Source organism: Anomaloglossus baeobatrachus, chromosome 3, assembly GCF_048569485.1.
Source record: "Anomaloglossus baeobatrachus isolate aAnoBae1 chromosome 3, aAnoBae1.hap1, whole genome shotgun sequence".
Lineage (NCBI taxonomy): Eukaryota > Metazoa > Chordata > Amphibia > Anura > Aromobatidae > Anomaloglossus > Anomaloglossus baeobatrachus.
This window is the reverse complement of record NC_134355.1, coordinates 23,870,910-23,890,790: the sequence shown is the minus strand read 5'-3', so window position 1 is coordinate 23,890,790 and position 19,881 is coordinate 23,870,910. Positions and strand designations below refer to the sequence as shown.

Genomic DNA, 19,881 nt, shown 5'->3' with positions numbered 1-19,881 from the left:
TTATAGTAGTTATATTCCTGCACATAGGGGGCAGTATTATAGTAGTTATATTCTTGTACATAGGAGTAGTATTATAGTAGTTATATTCTTGTACATAGGGGGCAGTATTATAGTAGTTATATTCTTGTACAAAGGGGCAGTATTATAGTAGTTATATTCTTGTACATAGGAGCAGTATTATAGTAGTTATATTCTTGTACATAGGGGGCAGTATTATAGCAGTTATATTCTTGTACATAGGAGCAGTATTATAGTAGTTATATTCCTGTACATAGGGGGCAGTATTATAGTAGTTATATTCCTGTACATAGGGGGCAGTATTATAGTAGTTATATTCTTGTACATAGGAGTAGTATTATAGTAGTTATATTCTTGTACATAGGGGGCAGTATTATAGTAGTTATATTCTTGTATACAGGGGCAGTATTATAGTAGATATATTCTTGTTTATAGGGGCAGTATTATAGTAGTTATATTCTTGTACATAGGAGCAGTATTATAGTAGTTATATTCTTGTGCATAGGGGGCAGTATTATAGTAGTTATATTCTTGTACATAGGGGGCAGTATTATAGTAGTTATATTCTTGTACATAGGGGGCAGTATTATAGTAGTTATATTCTTGTACATAGGGGGCAGTATTATAGTAGTTATATTCTTGTACATAGGGGCAGTATTATAGTAGTTATATTCTTGTACATAGGGGCAGTATTATAGTAGTAGTATTCTTATTCTGGATGGATTTATTTATTTTATTTTTTCCAGCCAATGTAATCTTCGGACCAAACCATATAAAAGCAGTAGGAGAATGGAATGTCTCTTATTAAGCAGCGTTCCTGTGTGCAGAGGAGGACATGGCACTGATACAGCGCACTCAGCACTGCTCCTGGCCTCCGCTGAGACGCTGCGGTTTGCTGCCCAGAGTCTTTGGATCCAAACTCTATTTGACCCATGACGCACAATGTGATATTCCTCGAGCGTCTGGATGCGGAGGGATGGGAATGCATTATTGCCGGTGATATGAAATATTAGGATTTGGCAGGAGCAGAGAGGAGTCTTGTGAATCGGTGTAATCATCCTGCTGCGCGCAGGAAGCTGCCGCTGGATCCGCAGCGCGCGCTGTGCCCTAGCAGAACCTTTTACTTGTCGTTGCTTGAAGCCAACACAAACCTGCTCCCCGAGTTATCATCCACAGAACTCGCATCGGATTCCTAAAAAGAAAAAATTTCTCCTGTGTTACCAAAATTACAGAAGTGGTCCTCACTCGGGCAGGATTGGAAACACATGTACGAGGCAGCTCCAGCTTTATGAGCCGGTGACTCACTGCGCAGACAGCTCACGTTCCTAGGTAATTGGGGGGCACTGGTCCTGCGGTACAAAAACTCCATGACGGCATTTTTTTTTGCCCTTGGGAACGTAAAGGAGGATTCCAAATTTTAGGTAAATGATGCTGAATCGGTGCAAACTGGAAACGTCTACGATGTTCTTATGCACTTTTTTGCTTCGATTGTTTAGCATTTTGCTGGTAATGGGAAGATTTCCTGTGTAATGGTTTTGAGGTTAGAAAATCCTCCCTCCTCTCCAACAGAACATGCTCTGCAATTACCAGAGAAGAGTCATCTGGGTGGAGCCACTTACAGGAGACATCTAGGCGGAGCCACTCACAGGAGGTGGTCATCTAGGCGGAGCCATTCACAGTAGAGAGTCATCTGGGCAGTCACCCTCAGGAGTCATCTAAGCAGAGTCATTCACAGTAGAGATTCATCTTGGAGGAGCCACTTGCAGGAGGAGTAATATGGGCAGAGGCTTTTACAGGAGGAGTCAGCTGGGTGGAGTCAATCATGAGTCATCTGGGAGGAGCCAGTCAAAAGGAGTCATCTGGATGGAGGCACTCATCGGAGGACTCATTTATTTGGAGTCACTTACTGTATGCATCATCTAAGCAGAGCCACTCAGAGGAGGAGTCATGTGGGCGGAGCCACTCACAGGAGGTGTCATCTGGGCAGAACCACTCACAGGAGGGCTCATGTGGGCGGAGCCACTCACAGGCGGAGTCATCTGGGCAGAGCGACTCACAGGAGGAGTCATCTGGGCGGAGCCACTCACAGGAGGAGTCATCTAGGCAGAGCCACTCACAGGAGGAGTCATCTAGGCGGAGCCACTCACAGGAGGAGTCATCTAGGCGGAGCCACTCACAAGAGGAGTCATCTAGGCGGAGCCACTCACAAGAGGAGTCATCTAGGCGGAGCCACTCACAGGAGGCGTCATCTAGGCGGAGCCACTCACAGGAGGAGTCATCCAGGCGGAGCCACTCACAGGAGGAGTCATCCAGGCGGAGCCACTCACAGGAGGAGTCATCTAGGCGGAGCCACTCACAGGAGGAGTCATCTAGGCGGAGCCACTCACAGGAGGAGTCATCTAGGCGGAGCCACTCACAGGAGGAGTCACCTAGGCGGAGCCACTCACAGGAGGAGTCATCTAGGCGGAGCCACTCACAGGAGGAGTCATCTAGGCGGAGCCACTCACAGGAGGTGGTCATCTAGGTGGAGCCACCACAGTAGAGAGTCATCTTGGCAGAGTCACCCTCAGGAGTCATCTAAGCAGAGTCACTCACAGTAGAGATTCATCTTGGAGGAGCCACTTACAGGAGGAGTAATATGGGCAGAGGCTTTTACAGGAGGAGTCAGCTGGGTGGAGTCAATAATGAGTCATCTGGGAGGAGCCAGTCAAAAGGAGTCATCTGGATGGAGGCACTCATCGGAGGACTCATTTATTTGGAATCACTTACTGTATGCATCATCTAAGCAGAGCCACTCAGAGGAGGAGTCATGTGGGCGGAGCCACTCACAGGAGGTATCATCTGGGCAGAACCACTCACAGGAGGAGTCATCTAGGCGGAGCCACTCACAAGGAGTCATCTACGTGGAGCCACTCACAGGAAGTCATCTAGGCGGAGCCACTCACAGGAAGTCATCCAGGCGGAGCCACTCACAGGAAGTCATCCAGGCGGAGCCACTCACAGGAAGTCATCCAGGCGGAGCCACTCACAGGAGGAGTCATCTAGGCGGAGCCACTCACAGGAGGTGGTCATCTAGGCGGAGCCACTCACAGGAGGAGTCATCCAGGCGGAGCCACTCACAGGAGGAGTCATCCAGGCGGAGCCACTCACAGGAGGAGTCATCCAGGCGGAGCCACTCACAGGAGGAGTCATCCAGGCGGAGCCACTCACAGGAGGAGTCATCCAGGCGGAGCCACTCACAGGAGGAGTCATCCAGGCGGAGCCACTCACAGGAGGAGTCATCTAGGCGGAGCCACTCACAGGAGGAGTCATCTAGGCGGAGCCACTCACAGGAGGAGTCATCTAGGCGGAGCCACTCAGGAGGAGTCATCTAGGCGGAGCCACTCACAGGAGGAGTCATCTAGGTGGAGCCACTCAAAGGAGGAGTCATCTAGGTGGAGCCACTCACAGGAGGAGTCATCCAGGCGGAGCCACTCACAGGAGGAGTCATCCAGGCGGAGCCACTCACAGGAGGAGTCAGTCAGTCCAGCATCCACGCCTACTTGACCATTTTTTATGCCAGGACCAGCCTCCTCTAAATCTCAGATGTACACAGTGCAGCAAGGCGAGCTATGCCTGACAATCACTGTGCACGGCTGATATATAAGGGGCTGTCCGGGGAGGATTTTCACATGCGCAGCACAGCAATGCTGCCGAGAAGTCTACACCTCGCTTTACAGCACATGCCTGAGTACAAGACAGCAGATCATACTCAAAATTTTGAGGAGGCGGTATTAAGTGAAAATCAATTATGATTAAAGGGGCGGGGCAGGACACCGGGCTGCCTGACTCTACCTGCATGAGGCCACACCCACATGACTGTTCATTATTATCCTACAGTGCAGAAGAGTTTAAAAGATAATCTTATGGATAACATTCAAGGTCTTTATCCCAAGATGGAGACCGGCTTCTTAAGCCACCAAAACCAACAGGTATCTTTTTCAACTCCAAATAGGTGGTACCCCTGTAGCTGTGCCAGGCCCTCAGCTATGGAAGTATCAGGCCATAATGGACGTAGACAATCCTTGAGCCGGCGGTGGTGAATCCGCCCCAGGATCAGCCCGGCTGGAATTCTTTGGGTCTAGTCGGTGACTTTTTTGCCTGTTGTAGATTATCATATCCAGATTGAATGTTAAATGTCAGCAGATTTGGGGAGATTTTGTCATTTCCCACATGACGACTTTCCTGTGATGAGTCAGTTCCTGCACCCGGCGGCGTCCTCTAGACACAGAGGACGGGCGCTGTATGACCACATGTGTCCGATATTGGGAATCAGTTACGGGAAAGCAGATGTGTACGGAGCGGAGCACGTTCCTGCCCCGGCCGCAGCAGATTGTTTCCATATCCTCTGCTGCAGAACATCGCCTTTATATTGTGTGTGAGAAACGCACCGCGATCCAGGCTCCGTCCTCTATACATCACTATGTGCAGCGCTGAAGCTGTGCCGCCAAGTGTCTGCAGATTTGGAGCTTTGACCATAAATCTCCAGCTCAAAAACTATTAAAATGCTTCCAAATCTCCGACTTGTTCTCCGGTTACATCCAGAGCTGCATTTACAATCCTTTTTCCTTCCCGATAATCTCACTTGAGGCCTCTTTCTGCATTTTGAAGCACAAAAAAAGGGAACAAAATTTGCCCCCCCCCGCACTGGACTCGCTAACGAGGGCGCATCAATTGCACATCCGCAGGATTTCTGCTGCAGATCCCAGTGGATTCACTTAGTTGACACCTTTTCCAGTAGAGTCTATTGTCAACCAGCTGAATTATGAATGCAGCTCTGGATGTGACTGGAGTAGAAGAGGTCACACTGCTGGTGTGGTCTGGTGCTGCAAAATTACCCAGGCCTCTGAAGTAACCTAGCCAACCTGCGACGAGAAATAAAACTATAAAATTAAAAATCCCTCCCTTCTTGAGATTTTTTTAAGAAGGAATCAATTGCAAAGTTGCTCATTTTTACAAGATCTTTGCAATTTTAACTGTATTGGTAGAGATCTCCGCACGGTGGGGTCTCTGCAGTAGGACCCCCATTGATCAGAAGCTTATGAGCCATCCGTTCAATGTTTGCAAAAACTTTGAATGATTCCTTCTCCCCCCAAATATGTTGCAGTGACGGGTCTTCTGGATTATCAGACGTCCTGGATCTCACGTCTCATTGGTGCGCTTGCTCTTTAAGAATGTAAGGGTTGATGCATTTGGTGAGGCGGCGCGGCTGCTTAGTAGCACTTTGCTGCTATTTCATTAGCCCAGACTAAACGATTTACGGTATCTTAATATCCGCTCCCAGCTGGGTTCATTAAATGGAATCAGGTCTTTTACGAATACCCAGAGACCTGGCACACATCCTGCGGCTCAGATGGAGCGAGATCTTCTTGAAGTCTGCGTACAAAACACGGGCAGCGACGAGAGGAGCCTATGAGATGCAAATGAGTTCAGGAACCGGCGTTTTCCCAGCCACGGACACGTTCGACCCTGCGCACCTTTTGCCGCTGGGGTATTCGATATGAAGCGCTTTGATCAAATAATGGCTGCAAGATTCCTATACTGCTCCCTCTGAAATGACCGCACGCTCGGATGAAGACATGTGAATGCGCTGCGGACTTACAGAAAATCGGAAAGGGTAAAGATCACGTCTACCCAGTGCAGGGACATGGTGCACATTTTGCAAAGCGCGCAGTGCTGATTTTACTTACTTGGATTTTATTCATGTGCAGTTTTTGTTGCAATTTTGCTGCAGAAAATCCAAATAAAATCTTTATTTACCCTAAAGGTTTTCCGATCCCTGACTGTGCAGCAATTATCAGAACAAGTGAATGCAGATGTGCGGCACATGATCGCGCCCAGTCCTTTACAGAGCCCTCATGTATTGGACATTCATGGCACATATTGTGGATAACAATAGCCCCCTTAGGCCTCATTCACACGTCCGTGCATAACACTGACATTTTGCACGGTCTGTGGTCAATGTGTGAATGCGTGTCCATGTGCTATCCGGGTGACATTCAGGTAGCACGCGGACACCATGAACTTGTATTCTTACCAATCTCCGGTGCTGCTGTTACTTCCGGTGAATGCAGTGAATATTCATGAGCATAATGAGCGGCCCGAAATCAACCAGAAACAGCAGCGTTGGAGACCGGATACTTATAAAAATTCTTTATTTTTATGTCACCTATGTTTTCTCCGATACGTGTCACACGGATCACATCAGTGTGCGGTCCGTGTGACACCTGTGCTGTCGTCAGAAAACGGACACTGTTGTGAATGTTGTCTGTGTGGGTTCTGTTCTGGAAGTCCCTCTGGTGGCCAGGAATGGTAGTGGAGCTGAATCTGAGCCTGTGACTCAGGCAAGTGTCAGCATTAATTGGGAATTCGGGAAGTCCTATTGCACACAAGTCTGGTCTATATATAAGAGCTCTTTCTGCCCTGTGGGTGCTGGTTATAATTGTACATTCCTCAGTCTCTGTTCCTGGCCTGGAGCTTTGTCCTTCCCTGTATCCCTGAGCAAGACGTCTGCAGATAAGTTTTCAGTTTTGCCTTGCTTCCTGGCTTACATCTTAGGGTGTTGTTTTTCCTTGTTTTGCTTTGTATCTGTTTTCTTGCAGGTGAAGTTCTGTTTCTATTGTGTTGTGAGCATGGGGGTTTCCCCTGTGCTAGTTTTCCTACAGGAAAAGGGATTTTATCCCTGTCTAATTTGATTATTTGCCCTTCTGTATTTTTTGCTCTTTTTTGGTATTTTGTTCTCCAATTATTTGCAGGAGTACCTGATATAGTGGGGGTGAGGTCGTATGACCTCCAGGGCCATTTTACTATCAGAAGTTTGGTATTTTTCTTCAGGGATTTTGCACTGACCACAATCAGTTTCTTTCCTTTGTATCTAGTTAGTCGGGCCTCGCCTTTGCTAAATCTATTTTTCCTGAGTATTGTGTTTTCCTATATCACCGTAATCTTTGTATGTTGGGGGCTACCTACTCCTTTGGGGACAACTCTGAGGCAAAGTAGATTTCCTCATTTCATTCTGTGAGGCGTAGCTAGTTTCTCAGGCTGTGACGAGGCGTCTAGGTTTTTAGGAATGCTCCACGGCTACTTCTAGTGTGGTCTGATAGTCAGGGGATTGTGGTCAGCCCAGGTTCCAACTACTCTTGTTTCTTGGTGTTTTTCCACTAATGGGAGTTTTTTGTAATCCTCCACGATTACCGGATCATAACAGGACATGCTGCCATGTGGAGCACATGGACATGCGTGTGGTCCACACGGACCATGTTAAAACACGGACGTGTTCACAATCCCATTGATTTTAATGGGCCTACGTGTGTCCATTTCTCCGGTAAGTGTGAAAACGGACGTCAAACGTACCGGAGACACGGATGTGTGAAGGAGGACTTAAGAGTATGGATTCTGTATACTCAACCCAAACACATTTGCATAGGAAACCTTTAATCCCTTGCCTTTCTTAGATGCCATAGCAATTAATTAGGTAGGTTCAGCATGTTGACTGCTATCTGCATATCTGGTCTGAAGCCCCCCTTAAACTATTGTTTACGGGATAAATAAAGTGCTCTGCCTGCCCCATATGCGCGAACACTCAGCTTAGCCGGTTGATCCTGTGTTCTCAACTCCAATAGCGGTCTATGTCCCTGCCAAATTCAAAGACGGGTTGTAACGAACTACCAATTGGTGTCACCAGATGCAACTAGTGACAGGGAAGTCTAACAAACCGTTGGTCAGGAGCCAGGAGGTCACATATGGAACACATGGATAAAGCAAAGGTCAGAGCAGAAGCCAGAGGTCAGAAGCCAGGAAGTCACGTAAGGTACACGGAGCGAAGCCGAGGTCAGGGTACAAGCCGGAGGTCAGGAGCCAGTGAACAACGTCAGAGTCAGGGACAAGGGAGGTTAGGGGTAACAACAGGTCCGGGGTAGGAGGACAAGATCAAACAACAAACGGGAGCCAGAGCACTTACTGCAGGCAGGAACTAAGACTGGCGGCGTTCTGGGTGAGGTTGCTCCTTAATGAAGCAGAGCAATCACCCAGAACGAGGCCCTACCCAACACCAGCGCAGGAACCGAGGACAGGAAACCACCCGTCCACTGGCGAAAAATACAAAACAGAACACCGGTTCTGCTGGAGAGCAGAGCACCACGGATCAGAACCACGACACCGGTCATTGGAAAAGGAACAGCTGGACCATTATGTCTCCGGCATCATCATCTGCCCATACACATTAGGCTGCCGGAGGGTTCGTCAGGCTTTAGTCTAACATTTATGGGGGTCTTACGTCCACATGACTTAAAAAGACCTGTGAGGCCTCTATAAAAACCCCCAAAATTACTGACTGATGCGTTTACACTGAAGACGAACTTTACAATGACAGATGAAGAAATGCAAAGGATACACAAACAAATTAAAAAAAAACCCAAAGCTCCCTACCTTGTGTTTCCCCCTTTACCTTGTCTTTTTCCCACTATCTTGCCTTTCCCCCCTACCTCGTATTTTCTCCACTACCTCGTCTTTTCCCCCCTACCTCGTCTTTTCCCCCCTACCTCGTCTTTTCCCCCCTACCTCGTCTTTTCCCCCCTACCTCGTCTTTTCCCCCCAACCTCGTCTTTTCCCCCCAACCTCGTCTTTTCCCCCCAACCTCGTCTTTTCCCCCCAACCTCGTCTTTTCCCCCCAACCTCGTCTTTTCCCCCCAACCTTGTCTTTTCCCCCCAACCTTGTCTTTTCCCCCCAACCTTGTCTTTTCCCCTTACCTTGTCTTTTCCCCCCTACCTCGTCTTTCCCCCCTACCTCGTCTTTCCCCCCTACCTCGTCTTTCCCCCCTACCTTGTCTTTTCCCCCTACCTCGTCTTTTCCCCCTACCTCGTCTTTTCCCCCTACCTCGTCTTTTCCCCCTACCTTTTCTTTTCCCCCTACCTCGTCTTTTCTCCCTACCTTTTCTTTTCCCCCTTCCTTGTCTTTTCCCCCTTCCTTGTCTTTTCCCCCTACCCTGTCTTTTCCCCCTTCCTTGTCTTTTCCCCCTTCCTTGTCTTTTCCCCCTTCCTTGTCTTTTCACCCTACCTTGTCTTTTCCCCCTTCCTTGTCTTTTCCCCCTTCCTTGTCTTTTCCCCCTTCCTTGTCTTTTCCCCCTTCCTTGTCTTTTCCCCCTACCCTGTCTTTTCCCCCTACCCTGTCTTTTCCCCCTACCCTGTCTTTTCCCCCTACCTTGTGTCTTCAGCTTGTCTATTTCATCCTTCAAAGATTTAATTTCCATGTCTTTACTTGCAGTAACGGGTCCATCTACTCCTGAATACTGAAGAGCCTGGACAGCTTGGGTGGATTCTGGAGAGAAAAAAAGGGGCAAAGAAGCACAAATTAATGAAAACTTTTTACATATATAGAACTAACTGAAACAGAAGCGGTGGCAGCAGTGTGAACAGGACCTAAAGCTGCTCATTGATATGAGACCGGTGGCAGTCAGCCACACGGAGGTCAGGTGGCCACATTTAGCAGACGAATAGTCCGGCTTGCACTGCCCCTTTAAGAGTTCGTGTTTTTACTCCATCCAGGTCACCTTGCAGCTTTCTGCTCAGCTCCACCTTTTCTTGCTCCAGACGCCGTATCCGCCTCTCGTACGCCTCGGTGGCCAGGCTGTCTTCTAGCGTCCGCTGGACGTTGGCATCTAGGTCCGTGCTGGACTTTGCCACAGTGTTGCGCATAGAGCTTCGATCTGAAAGTACACTGACGGAGCAGACGTGATTAACCACCGGGACATCAGGACGATCAGTGCAGCCAGTCACACATCCTGCTTCTTACCAGTTACTTGTGTAAGTGAACCCCACAAACGGGAGATGGTGCCCAGAAAATCCAGTGTGAGTAGATGGCGGCATCGTCTCCTACAGAGAGCGAAACAAAGCGGCACCGGGTCCGGGCGTCAGAAGACTGCAGTAACATTGGGAGGGTGGGGGGCAATGTATACTGGGAGGGTGGGGGGGTTGGTGCAATGTATACTGGGAGGGTGGGGGGGTTGGTGCAATGTATACTGGGAGGGTGGGGGGGTTGGTGCAATGTATACTGGGAGGGTGGGGGGGGTTGGTGCAATGTATACTGGGAGGGTGGGGGGGGGCAATGTATACTGGGAGGGTGGGGGGGGGCAATGTATACTGGGAGGGGGGGTGGAATGCATACTGGGAGGAGGGGGGGGAATGCATACTGGGAGGGGGGGGCAATGTATACTGGGGGGGTAATGTACACTGGGAGGGGGGGGGCAATGTACACTGGGGGGGGCAATGTACACTGGGAGGGTGGGGGGGGCAATGTACACTGGGAGGGTGGGGGGGGCAATGTATACTGGGAGGGTGGGGGGGGCAATGTATACTGGGAGGGTGGGGGGGAACGCATACTGGGAGGGTGGGGGGGAAACGCATACTGGGAGGGTGGGGGGTTGGTGCAATGTATACTGGGAGGGTGGGGGGCAAAGTATACTGGGAGGGTGGGGGGTTGGTGCAATGTATACTGGGAGGGTGGGGGCAATGTATACTGTGAGGGCGGGGGGGGGGGGGGGTCGGGATATAGGACTGCTTCGCTGATCAATACTTACACAGTTTTTCAGACAGTCGTCGTCCACATCGAAGTTGGAGGTGTCGGTGGGGCTGCTGACCTCCGGGATATAAGGTGCTTCACAGTTCCGGATGTTTTCCCAGTCGATGCCAGCAAAGAACGGATGATTCTTAAAATCCTCGATCCCGTTCTGACCCAAGCGATGCTCCCGGCTGCAGATGAGCCTTTTTATTAAGTCCTTTGCGTTTTCAGAGACGTCCGCTAACTGGGATGGGAATTGAAACCGCTCCTTTAAGAAAAAAAAAACACAACAAACGAAAAGAGGTTAATTTAAAGGGAACCAATCATCAGGATTTTCGTGTATAAGCTGCAGCCAGTGCAGTACTGGCACTATCATGCACAGTGTGTACATACCATCAGGGGGCAGCTCGAGTGTTTAGGCAGTGAAGAAGGGAATTTTGTTACTTACCGTAAATTCCTTTTCTTCTAGCTCCAATTGGGAGACCCAGACGATTGGGTGTATAGCTACTGCCTCCGGAGGCCACACAAAGCATTACACTAAAAAGTGTAAGGCCCCTCCCCTTCTGGCTATACACCCCCCGTGGGATCACGGGCTGATCAGTTTTAGTGCAAAAGCAAGAAGGAGGAAAGCCAATAACTGGTTAAACAAATTCAATCCGAAGGAACATCGGAGAACTGAAACCATTCAACATGAACAACATGTGTACCCGAAAAAACCAAAAATCCCGAAGGAAACAGGGGCGGGTGCTGGGTCTCCCAATTGGAGCTAGAAGAAAAGGAATTTACGGTAAGTAACAAAATTCCCTTCTTCTTCGGCGCTCCATTGGGAGACCCAGACGATTGGGACGTCCAAAAGCAGTCCCTGGGTGGGTAAATGAATACCTCAAGTTTGGACTGTAAAAACAGCCCTTCCCTACATGGAGGCAACCTCCGCCTGCAGGACTCATCTACTTAGGCTGGCATCCGCCTAAGCGTAGGCATGCACCTGAAAATGCTTGGTGGTGGTGTGCAGACTCGACCAGGTAGCCGCCTGGCACACCTGCTGAGCCGTAGCCTGGTGCCGTAATGCCCAGGACGCACCCACGGCTCTGGTAGAATGGGCCTTCAGCCCTGATGGAACCGGAAGCCCAGTAGAACGGTAGGCTTCAAGGATTGGTTCCTTGATCCATCGAGCCAGGGTGGATGTTGCAGCCTGCGACCCCTTGCGCTGACCAGTGACAAGGACAAAGAGTGCATCCGAGCGGCGCAGGGGCGCCGTGCGGGAATGTAGATTCTGCGTGCTCTACACCAGATCCAACAATGCAAAGCCATTACATATCGATGAAATGGATAAAAGGAAGGTAAGGAGATATCCTGATTGTGATAAGAAGGAGATACCACCTTAGGGAGAAACTCTGGGATCGGGCGCAGCACTACCTTATCTTGGTGAACACCAGGAAGGGAGCTTTGGATGACCGCGCTGCTAGCTCAGACACTCTCCGAAGAGACGTGACCGCTACCAGAAAAGCCACTTTCTGTGAAAGTCGAGAAAGTGAAACATCCCTCAGAGGCTCGAAGGGCGGCTCCTGGAGAGCAATTAATACCCTGTTCAGATCCCATGGGTCTAACGGCCTCTTGTACGGAGGGACAATGTGACAAACCCCCTGCAGGAACGTGCGTACCTGAGGAAGTCGTACTAGGCGCTTCTGAAAGAATACCGACAGCGCTGCGACTTGTCCTTTAAGGGAGCCGAGCGACAAACCTTTTCCCAATCCAGATGCAGGAAGGGAGGAAAAAGGAGACAATGCAAATGGCCAGGGAGACACTCCCTAAGCAGAGCACCAAGATAAGAATAACTTCCACGTCTTGTGGTAGATCTTGGCAGACGTCGGCTTCCTAGCCCGTCTCATGGTGGCAATGACGTCTTGAGATAATCCTGAAGACGCTAGGATCTCGGACTCGATGGCCACACAGTCAGGTTCAGGGTCGTAGAATTCAGTGGAAAAAACGGCCCTTGGGACAGTAAGTCTGGCCGGTCTGAGAGTGCCCACGGTTGGCCGACCGTGAGATGCCACAGATCCGGGAACCACGACCTCCTCGGCCAGTCTGGGACGACGAGGATGGCGCGGCGGCAATCGGAGCTGAGCTTGCGTAGCACTCTGGGCAACAGTGCCAGAGGTGGAAACACATAGGGTAGCTGGAACTGCGACCAATCCTGAACTAGGGCGCCTGCCGCCAGAGCTCTTTGCTCGTGAGACCGCGCCATGAAAATCGGGACCTTGTTGTTGTGCCGAGACGCCATTAGGTCGACGTCCGGCATCCCCCAGCGGCTACAGATTTCCTGACACCATTCTGGGTGCAGAGGCCATTCCCCTGCGTCCATGCCCTGGCGACTGAGGAAGTCTGCTTCCCAATTTTCTACGCCCGGGATGTGAACTGCTGATATGGTGGATGCTCTGTCTCTCCCACCCACATCAGAATCCGCCGGATTGCCTGGTAGGCTTGGCGATGCGTGTTCCGCCTTGGTGGGTGATGTATGCCACCGCTGTGGAAATTGTCCGACTGAATTCGGATCTGTTTTTCCTTCCCGCCACTGCTGGAAGGCTTGCAGGGCAAGATACACTGCCCAGATTTCCAGAACATTGATCTGAAGGATGGACTCCTCTGAAGAGAGAGTCCCTTGACCGTCTGAGAAGGGAGACGTTCCTTTCTAGGGACGTCGACTCCCCAACCCATTGGCAAAGCATGTCCCATTGAAGTGGACGCAGATGAAAACTGCGCGACAGTGACTGCCTCTGCATGAGGCGTCTTAAGGGGTGTGACTGGCCTTGAAGGAGAGACTGCACCCCCGTCTGTAGTGAACGCTGCTTGTCCAGCGGAAGCTTCACTATCGCTGAAGGAGTGTGAAACTCCATGCCCAGATATGTCAGCGATTGGGTCGGTGCCCGATTTAACCTTGAAAAGTTGATGATCCACCCGAAACTCTGGGAAGTCTCCAGCGCCACGTTCAGGCTGTGTTGGCATGCCTCTTGAGAGGGTGCCTTGACAAGTGGATCGTCCCAGTAAGGATCACAGAGTGACCCTGAGAGTGCAGGACTGCTCCCACTGCTGCCCTGAACTTGGTGAAAACCCGTAGGGCTGTCGCCAGACCGAAGGGCAGGGCTACGAACTGAAGATGCTCGTCTTCAATAACGAAACGTAGCAAACGCTGGTGCTCTGGAGCAATCGGCACGTGGAGATAGGCATCCTGATGTCTATTGATGCTAGGAAATCTCCTTGAGACATTGAGGCAATGACGGAGCGGAGGGTTTACATCCGGAAACCGCCTGGCCTTCACGTGCTTGGTGAGCAGTTTTAGGTCCAGAACGGAACGGAAAGAGCCACCCTTTTTTTGGCACCCCAAAGATTGGAGGAAAAAAACCGTGTCTTGTTCCTGAAGAGGAACAGGGATTACCACTCCTTCTGCCTGCAGAAGAGCATCGGCTCGGTGGGGGGGGGGGGGAAGTTCTGAAGAATCGAGCCGGAGGACGAGAACAGAAACTCAATCCTGTACACGTGAGACACAATGTCTCTCACCCACCGGTCTTTGACCTGTGGCAGCTAAATGTCGCCAAGCGGGAGAGTCTGCCACCAACCGCGGATGCGGAGAGAGAGAGCTGAAAGTCATGAGGAGACCACCTTGGTAGCGGTTCCTCCGGCTGCCTTCCTTGGGCGTGATTGAGCCCGGCCGGAATCTGAGCCCCTCTGAGCCTTTTGAGTCCTTTTGGACGAGGACAATTGGGACCTGCCCGAGCCTGGGAAGGACCGAAACCTCGACTGTCCCTCCAGGACAGCATTACTAGGGTAAGTCGCAATGCAGACATTGCGAGGTTAAGGGACACCACCTGCGGCACAGATGTACATGTGCTCAAGACCAGCTGCGCAAGACCAGCTGAAAATAGCTTAGAGTGCCCATACGGCTGCGAATGCCGGAGCAACCGACACGCTGATAGCTTCACAGACAGATTTCAACCAGAGGTCCATCTGTCTGTCAATGGCATCTTTAAGTGAAGTCCCATTCTCCACTGCAACTATGGATCTAGCCGCAAGCCTGGAGATTGGGGGATCCACCTTTGGACCCTGGGTCCAGCGCTTTACCACGTCAGGGGGAAGGGATAACGTGTATCCTTTAAGACGTTTGGAAAAACGCTTATCTGGATAAGCATGATGTTTCTGGACTGATTCTCTGAAGTCAGAGTGGTCCAGAAAAGTACTCAATTTACGCTTAGGATACCGGAAATGGAACTTAATACGTTTGGAGAAAACGCTTATCTGGTAAGCGTGGTGTTTCTGAACTGCTTCTCTGAAGTCAGCGTGGCCAGAAAAAAGTACTCAATATACGCATGAGATACTGAAAAGGGATTTCTCCTGCTGTGAAGCTGACTCCTCCGCTGGGGGAGCTGAGGGGGAAATATCCAACATTCCATTGATGGACGCTATAAGATCATTCACTATGGCGTCACCATCCGGTGTATCCGGATTGAGAGCGGTGTCAGGACCAAAGCCCTGATCAGCTATGTCTGCCTCATCATACAGAGAGTCCTCCTGCTGGGACCCTGACCAGTGATGAAGCCGAGTGCCGCACCCAGCGAGCTAGCTTAGGCTGTCTGGGACTGTCGTCCGTGTCAGAGCCTTCACCCTGGAATGCCTGGGACCCCCCCGGAGCACTGATTATGTTTCCAAATGAGGGTGGCCAGGGAGCATTAATCAAGATTGCCCATGGCCTGTCTGGACTGCAAAGTCTCTATCCCATGACAATCTATCAGCCGAAACTGCAACTCCGTCCCTGTCCCTGGACAGGGTTCACAGGTGGTTCCTTTGGCCACCTCTAGTAGAGACCCCGGCTGACCAAGTGCTACAGGGGAGCATTGCACACAATGGGGGTCAGTGGAACCTGCTGGTGGAACAGTATCACCTGCAGTAAAAGCAGCATAGAAAGCCTGTGTTGCTTTTTTGCTGCTGTATTCTAGCCATCTATGCAATGTATAGCATACAAGCATAAGTACAAATGACCACTTCAGCACATGCAATACAAGCAGCATAGAAAGCCTGTGCCTTGGCACCCTTGCTTTTTTTGCTGCAGTTGTCCAGCCATCTAGGAGAATATAGCCCAGGAGTAGCGACCGTACAGTGCAATGTATAGCATACAAGCATAAGTAACAAATGACCACTTCAGCACATGCAATACAAGCAGCATAGAAAGCCTGTGCCTTGGCACCCTTGCTTTTTTTGCTGCGGTTGTCCAGCCCTCTAGGAGAATATAGCCAAGAGTAGCGACCGTACAGTGCAATTGTATAGCATACAAGCATAAGTACAAATGAACACTTCAGCCATGCAATACAAGCAGCCTAGAAAACCTGTGCCTTAGCACCCTTGCTTTTTTGCTGCTGTTATCTCGCCATCTAGGAGGGCAATATAGCCAAAAAATAGCGACCGTACAGTGCAGTGTATAGCATACAAGCATTAAAATACAAATGGACACTTCGGTATTTAGTGGGGGTCAGCACTTCAGGTGCTGCTTACCGCCCGCCTATAACGCGGGTGTGTGGTCGCCAGAGCCCTGTGACTGGTTGCCCAGAGCATGTCTCCGTTTCCCCAGCTCGGACTGCGTGCAGGAATGGCTGCCGGCGTCCTGTGAAGAGGGGCGGGCCCGTGGGCGTGCCCCAGACAAGAGCGGGAAACTGGCGTCCCACTGTGTCCAGTGAAGGGGGCTGGAGAATGCAAAGCAGACTCCAGCCCTCGGCGCTGACTGTCTGTACAGCGTCCCCGCCTCTCCCCTGACTGGCAGGGCTGGAGGCGGGAACGAAACGAAAACTAGGCCGCAAAGCCGGGGACTCGAGTAATAAGCGCGGCCGTCCATATGCACGGCCAGCGCGGAAGTCCCCGGCGCACCACAAGTCCCAGCCGCGCCACAATGTAAAAAACACCCAGCAAGCGGCCGGCGCGGCAGTTCCCAATACATAAAGTCACTCAGCAAAAGCTATAGTGAATAATAGCACGAGCGCTCCGCGCTGTTGCCCCCCGGCGCACTAACACTCCCAGCAATGCTGGTGTGTGTGTGCGCGCTTGCCCGGGGACACAGAGTACCTTAATGTAGCAGGGCCTGTCCCTGACGATACTCAGCTCCATTATCCAGCAGGTTCTCTGGGTCTGTGGATGGAGCCCGGTCTCAGTGCCTGGAGACCTGTAAGATCCCACTTCACCCAGAGCCCTGAGGGGGGATGGGGAAGGAAAACAGCATGTGGGCTCCAGCCTCCGTACCCGCAATGGGTACCTCAACCTTAACAAACACCCGACAAAAAGTGGGGTGAGAAGGGAGCATGCTGGGGGCCCCATATGGGGCCCACTTTTCTTCCAACCGACATAGTCAGCAGTTGCTGCTGACTAAAAACAGTGGAGCTATGCGTGGATGTCTGACCTCCTTCGCACAAAGCTTGAAAACTGATCAGCCCGTGATCCCACGGGGGGTGTATAGCCAGAAGGGGAGGGGCCTTACACTTTTTAGTGTAATGCTTTGTGTGGCCTCCGGAGGCAGTAGCTATACACCCAATCGTCTGGGTCTCCCAATGGAGCGCCGAAGAAATACAACTTTATAAAGTTTGAAATTTCGTGCACTTTTTGATTGACGTGTGCACCTCTGCAGATAATGTCCGGGCGGGTTATGCAGGAGTTCCCCGCCCCCCCACCAGCCTGTTCCTCCCTCTCTCCTGATGTCCGGGCGGGTTATGCACGTGTTCCCCGCCCCCCCGCGCCGCCTGTTCCTCCCTCCCTCCCTCTGGCTGTATGTAAATATCTAATCTTCAGAAACATGGCGCCGGAGTGGGCCTCTGCGCATAGCGCTTATCTCCGGCGCCAATGTTTCTGAAGCCCCCGCATTACACAACTTGGTGTCTGAGAGGGCGGCGCATGCGCCCTCGTTTCTTCACAGCCCGTTGTTACCGCGGGAGCGCGCGCGATTAGAACAGGACAGAACACCTGACCGGAGGACGCGATTACCTGCTGCTCCTGTATCGTGCCACCCCAGGACACCGGGCCAACACACCAGCCGGTGTGACATCGCTGTGGCGCCGCCCTCTCAGACACCAAGTTGTGTAATGCGGGGGCTTCAGAAACATGGCGCCGGAGATTAAGCGCTATGCGCAGAGGGCCTACTCCGGCGCCATGTTTCTGAAGATTAGATATTTACATACAGCCAGAGGGAGGGAGGGAGGAACAGGCGGCGCGGGGGGGGCGGGGAACACGTTGCATAACCCGCCCGGACATCAGGAGAGAGGGAGGAACAGGCTGGTGGGGGGGCGGGGAACTCCTGCATAACCCGCCCGGACATTATCAGCAGAGGTGGCACAGGTCAATCAAAAAGTGCACGAAATTTCAAACTTTATAAAGTTGGATTTCGCTGCCTAATCACCCGAGCTGCCCCCTGATGGTATGTACAGCCTGTGCCTGATAGTGCCAGTACTGCACTGGCTGCAGCTTATACACGAAAATCCTGATGTTTGGTTCCCTTTAAAGGTTCCTGATCCAAGACCATTATTTTTTTTTTTTTAGGTGGGGTTCAGACGAGTAGACAAATACCTTTCATTTTTGAATCAAGTGATGACCCGAGCATGGTAGTGCCCGCTCATCACTAGTTACCAGTACTGAGCACCCGGAGCATGGTAGTGCCCCACTCATCACTAGTTACGAGTACTGAGCAACCCGAACATGGTAGTGCCCGCTCATCACTAGTTACCAGTAACTGAGCACCTGAGCATGGTAGTGCCCACTCATCACTAGTTACGAGTACTGAGCACCCGAGCATGGTAGTGCCCCGCTCATCACTAGTTACGAGTACTGAGCACCCGAGCATGGTAGTTGCCCACTCATCACTAGTTACGAGTACTGAGCACCCGAGCATGGTAGTGCCCGCTCATCACTAGTTACCAGTACTGAGCACCTGAGCATGGTAGTGCCCACTCATCACTAGTTACGAGTACTGAGCACCCGAGCATGGTAGTGCCCACTCATCACTAGTTACGAGTACCGAGCCCCCAAGCATGGTAGTGCTCACTCATCACTAGTTACCAGTACAGAGCACCCGAGCATGGTAGTGCCCGCTCATTCACTAGTTACGAGTACCGAGCCCCCAAGCATGGTAGTGCCGCTCATCACTAGTTACAAGTACAGAGCACCCGAGCATGGTAGTGCCCGCTCATCACTAGTTACGAGTATTGATCACCCGAGCATGGTAGTGCCCACTCATCACTAGTTACGAGTACTGAGCACCCGAGCATGGTAGTGCCCGCTCATCACTAGTTACGAGTACTGAGCAACCGAGCATGGTAGTGCCCGCTCATCACTAGTTACCAGTACTGAGCACCCGAGCATGGTAGTGCCCGCTCATCACTAGTTTACGAGTACCGAGCCCCCGAGCATGGTAGTGCCCGCTCATCACTAGTTACAACTACAGAGCACCCGAGCATGGTAGTGCCCGCTCATCACTAATGACAACATTTCGATGCACTCACTTTGTGGTTCATGATCTTCCCATAAGTCTCCACTAAAGACTCTGCAATAGAACGGCGTTTCCCCGTAGAGCATTTCATACATGCAGACCCCGAGGGACCACCAGTCGCACTCCGGGCCGTACTTCCCCTTCCCGTCTTCCATCGCCTGGAGGATTTCAGGAGAGATATAGTCCGGGGTCCCGACAGCCACTGATGACTGGACCTAAAGAGAGGACACGAGTTAATACACAAGGTGACAGGACCGGAGGGGATGAACCCCACAGCTGACCTTACAATCTGACCTTTTACCTCTGCACCGGTGCATTCAGGAAGCGCAGACATAAGGCACAAGATCCGTGCAAAAAGCATCTGAGCAGACGGACGTCCTCGAGTGTGACCCTAATTGTGCTCAGTGTGAAGAGGCAGATGCGGTGGAGCAAAACGAGGTGCGTCTATGAGCCCATGCACCGTCTGCTCGCACCCCTAACCAGTGGTCTGCAATCATCACTAACATTTCACTTTATAAGCTGATCATAAAAAGGCTAAAAACAAACACAAAACCCCCCAAAAACCGTCATAATACTAACATCATTGGATTGGAAAACGGGGAAAAAAAAGCCACAAGGTCCTAGCAAAGTAGAAAATATACATTGATTAATAATGTGTACATTCTCCACCAGGCACTTATCTATAGGACATGACCGGTTTTTGATAAATTCTTGCATTCCCCTTTAAATCACAAATTCTGACACTCTGATGTTCCTC

At 51.0% G+C, this 19,881-nt stretch overlaps 1 protein-coding gene across 1 annotated transcript in view; it reads right to left on the bottom strand.

Annotated features, from left to right (window-relative positions):
* Positions 1-19,881, bottom strand: part of CDC42BPA (CDC42 binding protein kinase alpha) — a 165,393-nt gene that overhangs the window by 61,624 nt on the left and 83,888 nt on the right. Inside the window, 7 exon segments of the mRNA XM_075341427.1 lie at positions 9,257-9,373; positions 9,606-9,772; positions 9,848-9,927; positions 10,632-10,880; positions 19,138-19,182; positions 19,184-19,339; positions 19,704-19,744. Coding sequence (XP_075197542.1) covers positions 9,257-9,373; positions 9,606-9,772; positions 9,848-9,927; positions 10,632-10,880; positions 19,138-19,182; positions 19,184-19,339; positions 19,704-19,744 — 855 coding nt within the window.